The sequence below is a fragment of the Corvus brachyrhynchos genome, unplaced genomic scaffold (genome assembly GCF_000691975.1).
Source record: "Corvus brachyrhynchos isolate BGI_N302 unplaced genomic scaffold, ASM69197v1 scaffold249, whole genome shotgun sequence".
NCBI classification, from domain to species: domain Eukaryota; kingdom Metazoa; phylum Chordata; class Aves; order Passeriformes; family Corvidae; genus Corvus; species Corvus brachyrhynchos.
In genome coordinates, this window is record NW_008240226.1 from 1637790 (window position 1) to 1647082 (window position 9293).

General features: G+C 36.6%; 1 protein-coding gene across 2 annotated transcripts in view; it reads right to left on the reverse strand.

The window, feature by feature from the left end:
- The window catches only part of FSTL5 (follistatin like 5), a 276394-nt gene that overhangs the window by 30353 nt on the left and 236748 nt on the right, over positions 1-9293 (reverse strand). For both annotated transcript variants that reach the window (XM_008641923.2, XM_017745135.1), the window contains one exon: positions 5673-5822. In XM_008641923.2, the coding sequence (XP_008640145.1) occupies positions 5673-5822 (150 nt within the window). The remainder of the gene's footprint in view (positions 1-5672; positions 5823-9293) is intronic.

Consider the following 9293-nt stretch of genomic DNA (forward strand, 5'->3'; position numbering starts at 1 on the left):
CTTTGAGCACTCTCTTGAGATCACGAACCTTTTAGACAGTTTTTGGTATGAGAACTGAAGGCTCCAGAGGTATGAAATGGGAGGACAGTGTATTTGATTAAGACGTGTTCTGCACAGGCTGAACAATTGGAGGGATTACTTTTTTATTTTCATCATTAAAGAAGAAAAAATAGGCGGAAATTGTTTTTTAGTCTTACCATTATGGAACTGTAAAGCACAGCTTGTTTATCAGTGTGTCAAGGAGAGTACCAGCTGGCTAATTAAGTGAACCTAATTTAAACTAATGATGTAGATCCTCCAGATAATGCACTAATGGCTGGCTGAGACTGCTGATGATACTTAACTGTACTCCTGAGGTGTTGCAAGCGACCACTTCATCTAAGCAGAATTTGTTTTTCCTTTTGAAAATGGAAAATGAAGCCAGGTTGCTCACCAGCTCATTTAAAATCAGAAATTACCCCTGGAAAAAGGTCATTTGTGTTTGATAACTTTTTTTTGCTACATGTTAGAAAACAAGTTGCTTAAAATAATACTTGCACTGTTGTATAGCTAATTTGTCAAGGCATGTCAAATTTCCTTTTGGCTTCCCCAGACAAAGGTCTGACCCATACATGTTCTGCCAGAGGACTGCCAGCTGTCTGCAGAGTTGGGGTCATGGCACAGCCAGGAGGAGCAGAAGGAATTGCCTGCAGGGTCAGGCACAGGCAGTACAGCTCCCTAGAGGGAAGCCAGCAGCAAAAAAGAGTCAAGCATCTCGGAAGCAGACTTGCACAGCTGTTTCCAGCTGACCAGGCTGATCTGCCAGCAGCACACTGAGGACTGAACAATGATGACTCCGTTTACTTCAGCCTCTAAGCCATCCCACTCAGTGGTATGCTGCTATGCAAAACTGCACTATTCTTGCTTTCAAGAATTTACAAATGAAAGCAAATGCTTCTCTTGACTTTAGAAAGAGAATTATAAGCCAAAAAGTCTCTCTCTATATATATCTCTAAAGATACAACATTCATGTTTCCAATACATTTCAATTTAGTCTGCTGTAGAATCCTCTAAAGTGCTTATTTTGATAAATATACCTGTCATAAAAATAAATCATCCTCAAATCTAGTTGTCACATATGTGCACACCTTTTACATTAACTTTCATAGTAGAAAGGAAAAACATGTATAATAGTACTTCAGAGAAAACATGGTAATAAGCAAAACCAAATAAACATTATTTTTACACAGAAAACAGCATAACTACATGACTTAAAGCCTTTTCAAATAAATTTTTAATCTTCTTTAGGGTTTTTGCATAGTGACAGAAGTTTCATTAGAGTGCTCTCACTTTCAAAATACGAAGTTTTCTCCACATTTGTTCCCACTAGCCTATGTGCATTTTTGCAAGGTAGGTTCTTCTTTAAGATGTAGACTAGAAAAAGGTACATGCACATGAACATGTATGGAAATAATATTCTCTGTATTAATATGATTTTTAGAAAACAGGCAGTCTAACAAGAAAAATGTTCTCAATTCTGAGTAGCTTAGTTTCTATTTTCCAAAAATGAATTAATTTTTTTTTTTTCTGGGCTAGGCAGTACTCTAAGTAATGAAAATAGACTGATCTGACTGGAAAATTAAATTCCCTTCTGTTTGTACAAGTGTTTTTTAAGTGCGTATCATATGAGCAGAGGAACATTTAATGGTTAGAAAGTTCTTCCTGCTTGCAAAAAATATAGCAAATAAATGCTTATTTTTAAAAGAAGACAGAGACATGCTTGTTATAAGAAATGCTAAACAAAGTATCTCTTGACTTGTCACTAAATTTCTAATTAGCCTTACTTCAATTCTAAAACCCATCTGTGAATCAACAGCGGTTTTACTTTTTACAGTTTTATATTAAGTGTAAAAAGATTGTATAGCTTTTGTGCTTTCATTATTTATTTGTTCTGTTTGTGACTACTGTTACTTTTTTGTTTTGTTTTGTTATTAAGTCTATCTGAATAATGGCATGGGTAAGCTGGACAGACAGCAAGGCCCCTTGAACTTTTCCCATGTATTTGGCTAACCATATCCTAGGAAATAATATTCAGATCAGTAACGAATAGTAAAAATTCTACTTAGGTGTTCAAAAGTGACGTTAACGCATTTGGTTTAATTTATTTATCTGATTTAACTGTTATTCCTTAGTTATGTTGTCTTACCAAATATCTTTGTGAAGTACTGTGAAATGGAAAGATAATAAATTATGAATACTGAAACACCTACAACCATCAAAACCAAGACTTTCATTCCTGCAAAAGTTTTCCACAGCTGGGGTAAATTTAAATCTATACTTTCCTAAATTCATAATCTGGATATTATTAAATTAGTGGAAAACAGTGCTATTCTACCCCTCAAAATAAAATTCCTTTGAAAGTGATTTTTTTTCCCTCTGGAAGAACATGAAATCTTCTGGAATATCCTGGTTTTAGCTCAATATACTTGCTAAGTAGCACAGACTTAGTGCATAAAGCTCTTTGCTACACTTAGGCATTCTCTGTCTGGTTTTCAGCTCATTACAGAAAATTGAATATTTTAATGATAGAACAATCTAACTCCATTAAAAAACTGCACAATTGCTCTACATATTTCTGGGAAAGGGCTGCACTTTTAATTAGTGGTTAATTTACTGAATTTTACTTTTAATTAACATATATCTTTGCAGTAAGTATCTCTACACATTTTGTAACAGTAAAGTGATATATATTTATACATATTTAAAACAATAACTAATGTAACTGAAGACAAATTAGAAGATCCTACCAATGAACCTATTTCATAAAACCTAAATTAAAACCTGTTTTTAGTGAGCTCAAGAGGAATCATGTGCTTTTGACACTGAAGTCTAAATGCTAATAAAGGCAATTACATTGATATTTCATCCCTCCTGTGTAGAAAAGGAAGCTGACACCTGAATGTCAGTCAGAGACCATGGAAAACGTTGCCAGACATTCCAGTCTTTCAAATTTGTGGATTGTGTTGAGACGATGGGTTTTTAGTCTGTCTTCCTGAAGTAATATATCAAACCAGTTGTAAAAAAAGTATTGTTTTCAGAAAGAAAAAAATCATTACCCACTAAGTTTATCTCTATTTTAATATGCAAAGGCCAATCTAACAAAAAAAAAAACCCCATGAAACCCTTTTTATTATTAACTTCTTGAATAAAACATTTTGTAAGTCCCTAGCATTTGGAGAGTTCAAGTTTTGAGGAAGCCATGTCTGAGTAAGCTGACACACAATACAGAAAGGAGATGTTTCAAGTAAGCAAAGGTATTAAAATTATTTGTGAATTTAATGCAATTTTATAATTGCAATTTTGCTATTTACTTTTAAATTTCATATGCATACACATAATACATGTGTATACTTACATTGTGGAATAGTTTGAGTTGGAAGGCACCTTTAAAAGTCATCTAGTCCAAACCCTCTGTACTGAGCACGGACATCTTCAACTAGGTCAGGCTGGTCAGAGCTCCATCTAACCTGACTTTGAAGGTTTCCAGGGATGGGGCTTCTACCACTTCTCTGGGCTACCTCTGAGACTGTTTCACAAACCTCATTGTAAAAAATGTCTTCCTTGTATCTAGTCTGCATCTACCATCTGTTATTTAATACCATTACCCCTTGTCCTATTGCTACTGTCCCTATTAATAAATCTGTCTCCAAATTTCTTAGGAGTCCCCTTAAAGTATTGAAAGGACACAATACTGTCTCCCTGTAGCCTAACATATAATCTATGCATTAAAGATTTTCATTCACCAGTGAAAAAAGCAAAAGGCATCAAGAAAAGCTCTATTTAAGTGGGTTTTTATTAACAATTTAGTTAGTTTCTAATTTTAAAAAACCCACGTTTTATTTAGCTAAAGAACACCTGTTTCCTATGCATAGGATGGTATTATAAGCACTGTGCTATTATAAGCACATTGGGTTTGCATGACAAGCTTTGGTAGCTGGGGAGCGATACAGGTGGCTCCTGTGAGAAGCTGTGAGACGCTTCCTCCATGTCTCCAAAGCCAATGCCAGCTGGTTCCAACACAGACCCGCTCCTGGCCAATATCTAGTCAGTCCGTGGTGGGGTAGAACCTCTGGGATAACATAACTGAGTAGCAAAAAAGTGTTCTTGTGGAGAAGTGCTGGCAACTAGATGAGAGAGGAGTGAGAATATGCAAGAGGAACAGCTCTGCAGATGCCCAGGTCAGTGGAGAAGGAGGGGCAGTAGGTGCTCCAGGTGACCCAACAGAGATTCCCTTGCAGCCTGGGGTGAGGACCACGGTGAAGCAACTGTGCCTCTGCTGCACATGGAGTCCGTGGTGGAGCAGAGATCCACCGTGGAGGATCCCACACTGGTGTGGGTGAATGACTGAAGGAGGCTCTGAATCCATGGGAAGCCCATGATGGAGCAGGCTCCCGGGAGGACCTGTGAACTTGTGGAGAGAGGCAGCCAAGCTGAAACAGGTTCATTGGCAGGACTTGTGACCCCACAGGGCACCCAACCGGGAGCAATCTGTTCCTGAAGGACTGTGCCCCACGGACAGGGACCCACACTGGAGCAATTCATGAAGAACTGAAGCTCATGGGAAAGACACTGGAGAAGTTCATGGAGGACTGTCTCTCATGGGAATGGCCCCACGAAGGAGAAAGGGAAAAGACTATTCTCTTTGAGGAAGAAGCAGCAGCAGAAATACCATGTGAGAACTGATGAGCTGACCTCCTCCCATTTCTCATCTCCCTCACTGCCGGTGGGGAAAGAGGCAGAGATTTAGGAATAAAATTAAGACCAGGAAGGAGGGAAGGCTGGGGGACAGGACAGGTTTTTTTAGGATTTGTTTTACTCCTCATTATCCTTTTTAGATTTTGGTAAGGAAATGTGTTGAAGTTATTATTAAAGTAAAATCTGTTTTGCCTGTGATGATAATTGGTGAGTGATCTTTTCCTGCCCTTATCTCAACCCACAAGCCTCTTCTTTCCCCTGTCCAGCTGGGGAGAGGAGCGATAAGAGTGGCTTTTGGGGGGTATCTGGCCTCCAGTCAGGGTCAACACACCACACCTAGTTTTGCACACTCTATGACTGCATCAATCTCTGTAGCATAGCATTAATTTCTCTCTTTTACTCAATGAATTATTTTCACTAAGCAGAGTATCTCCAGCTCTCAAGAAAGAGGAATAGAGAAGAAGTTTGAATTCATAGTCTCCAGTCTTGGATAAGGATGGTGTTTATTTTTACTGTTTCAGTAATTTCACTGTCTAAAAGTGTACAGATTAATAGTCCTCCACCTTCTGTAACCAAACCTGACCTTTCTGTCAAAGCTGATAGACACCTTCTTGTGATAAGACTCTATTTTAGCCAATCCTCATTTTCAAATGAAAGGGACCTAAAGCCAGAAACTTCCTAAAGAAATAATTTTCTCAACCACTTGAATGCTATTCTCAACCACTAAGAGCTATTTTCCATGTTATCTCCCTCCCAATTATCTATTGAGAACAGTCACTAAACAAAAACTGCTGTTGTATGTTGAAAGTAAGTGAGCGTTTTTCGAAATAATGTGTTTACTCTCAAGATAATTGCATTTCTGTTTCTGAAACATGAAGGAAAGTCTTAATTTTTTTTGTCTAAATTAAATAGTAACTTTAAAAATGAGAAAGAAATACCTGTACAACTTTCTGAGACTGCACATCAACAATGAGAACTCTGTCAAGTGTGGGCTGAGTTACGTATATAAACTTGTCTTTTACATTAACAGCAGTAGCCCATACACACCGCTGAACAGGATCACCACCTGCTTTGGGACAAACTTCATCCTATAATTCAACAGAAACAGGGAATGTGTAAGAATCAAAACAGTCAACAATGTAATAGAAAGACAAATTATACTCCTTTTCTTCTTTTTTAACTGTAAAATAAAACCTCAGAAAACGTAGGGAAGGAAAAAGGACACTTGACACTAGGATATAAGCTCAGTTAGTCAAACTGCATCTTGTAAGCACCACAACTCACAAGCACTGTAAAATAATCCATACACCAAATTTGGGGATGTTTTCTAGAAGTTCAAGAAGTTAGTACGGTTGACCTGAGAAAAAAAAAAAATTGAAACAACCATACATGTAGAAATAAAGTGAGCAAGGGGCAGGAGACCTTAAAACCAGAAAACCAAATCTGACACACAATGCCTTGTTGCTGCAGTAGCTGGCAGCTCCCACCTGAGCAGCATCACTGTGCCCTGCAAAGGGAGGCAGCGCAGGCATGGCTTTGCACCCTGCAGCTGAGAACACAGCAGTGCCTAACTGGGGAGGTGATAATGTACAAATGAAGACAAAGAGGTGGTGGTGCAGTGCAAACTGTCACACAGCACAGGGGCAAAGCAGCAGTTAGAGAGATCAGCTGTTCTGGTCACTTGGAGAACTGATAGGTTAAAGATCAAGATGTTTGGCTACTTCTGCCATCAAACATTCTCATGGCCTATCTTACTACTGTTAAACCCAACAAATACTAAATGTCTTCTTATTACCATTCCTTCCCTCTCTGCCCTTCCATTCCTGCAAAAGGATGAATTTGAAAAAAACCCAAACCTCTGTTCAGTGAATTGATATTTAGTAATACATATAACTGTACACTCAGTCAATACAGTTAACTGTAGTTTACATGCTCACTCTTTCTGATTTGTAGAAATATATGGCCAATCATCATGTATTTATCTACCTATTTGTGAATATTTTCTCCCAGAAAAGCTTGGTTTTATAAAAAATAAAATTTACTTGGTGAAACATGTTAGTCTATTTGGAAATTCCACTTATGAAATAGCATGATTTCTTTCCTATAATGGATACTATAATTATTTTAAAAGAGGGTCCTGAAAAATACTCTGCTTGGAGAAGTACAGCATGTATCAAGCTTGTTTGTTTTCCTGACCTTTTCTTCTTTTGACTCTTATTTTATATTCCTTGCATCACAAGGGACAATTTCACCAAATCATAAGTATTATTTCTTTTTGCCACTTATCTGCTGCTTATTCCTAATTTAGAATGCTCTGCCTGATACATCATAACTGGTCGCTGTGAAAATAATTATGATATGTCAGCAGATAATGACTCAATGTAGAATGAGCAGCAAGAGATGATGAGATCTTAAACAAGAATTCTGTTTCTAAGCATCCAGCTCCTTTTAAAAGGCACAGGAAACATTATGTGACAGAACACCATGTCTGGCACTAAGCAATGCTCTTCAAGATGATGATGCATTTCAACACTTATTTTTCTGTATCATCAACATTCTTTGCCTGCTGTGCCTCTACATTTTTGAAAATACACTCAATCTTTATGTGTCAAAAGAAGAAATAAATCAATTTCCAGCTTTAAAAGAGGGAGTTTCTTTGCAGAAGATTGAAAGCCACTGCTTTCTTTTACACGGCTCCTAAACCTCAACAAAAGGAAGTTATTTCAGGAATCATATTGATAAGGAAAGGTTACGAAACTCAGGTATCATGTGATAGCACATCATCAGGAACTTCAGGAGAACTTAGAAATAAGTAACAAGTAAGATTTAGTTTGTGCTGATAAAAAGCCATGAAGATCAAAGGGAGAAGTTAAAAATCTAGTTTTTAGGGAATGACAGGCATGGGACAAAAGGGACTTTCATTCTTAAAAGCAGCTAAATGCTTTTTACTGTTGCATAAAGTCAACATATGCAAGTATGTCTCTAATATGATGAGCAATCACCATATCAGTGCTCTATTGTCATTTGCCTTCTGGATAATTGCCACTTCAACTGGAAGTTTTTTTCACTGATCTCATTATTTTTTATATTTAATCTAAATATACCTTGTCTTAGCTCCATACTTTATCTGAACACATAAACTACATCTAGATTGTTCTACACAATCCTCTTTATTCCTCAGAGAGAGCACCTTCTTCAAACAACGAATCTGCAAATGTTTGTAACCAATCTATACAGAGACATTATTTTCAGTCGTCTCTCAGGGACTCACATTAACTTACGTGAGTTTCTGGGACTGAATTCTACAAGGACATATTCAATATATTGTTCAAAAATAAGGCTGCCTTCTGCTGAAGGAATCTGGGTTTCTCTTGCATGGCATCATATAGATTAGTGTAAATGATTACTCTGATACCACCTCCCCTTGTGGGATGTATAGCAGAACAGCAAAGTACTCTAACTTAAGCACTTATATCTAGAGATGAGCTACCTCCTTATACATTTTCCTGAATCTGAGTCTAAAATACTTACTGAAGTGTATTTTTAAAGGTTTTTTCCATTTTAAGACCAATACATAGTCATATATATGCAACCACACCTATACATATCTACAAATAGAAATGTACTTTAAAGGTTCTAAAATATTTTTCATGTTGTCTTAAATTTATATAATCTAATGCCAATTCTCACCTTGCCCAAAAAGAAGGAAAACATAAAATGAAAGCAATAACCTGTTTTTCCAAAGAAACAGTAAACATTATGCATCAAAATTCTCATGACCAAAACTGATTTTTTTCCAGTATAAACTGATTTATGTGGTTGTTTCTCTAGTTATTGAAATCTGCATTTATCTGAAGCTGTTTCAACAGAAATGGAATCTTGCTGTTGAAAATTTAACATTTATCTGATTAGACAGTTTGGACTTCTTTTACACTACAGGCAGTTATACTGAGGCTCCATATTAATTTCCCCAGTGGTTGAGTAATAGGTTAAAATAATTTCTCCTTAAAATATAAGCATAAACCCACCATTTTCTTCTTCTAATTAAAATGGGAGCAATTTATTTTTTTCCTAATTTATTCTTAAAAAAAAAAATAAAAAGCTAGCATCTGATAAAACATTAATTTACTTCATTGTTGTATTCCCCCCAGACTTTTTAATCAAAAAGTGACTTGCCCTGTAACAAGTCAGCAGATGGAGGGAAATAAATCCTTAGAGAAAGTTTTTCAACATAGTCTGGGGCAAGAAAATCTCAAGAGGAAACATGTACTTGCAGATTTATATGTGCAAATTCTAGGTTTATTAACTTACACTTACTGCAAGTGTCCTCAGTGTTTTAAGAGGATGTGAGTCAAAGTCTTTAGGCAGTATAATGAAATGCCTAGCCATGCTATGGCTGCCTAAGAGTGAGATGATACCAACAGGTTAAAACAGTACAAGTTTTAAGACATGAATTTATGTATCACATCTTCTATATTAAGTTATTGTTTTCTTGACATTCTTTAGTAAAAATCAGACCGTGGAATTTTTTTATACTTTTTTTTTTTACAAACAAGGTT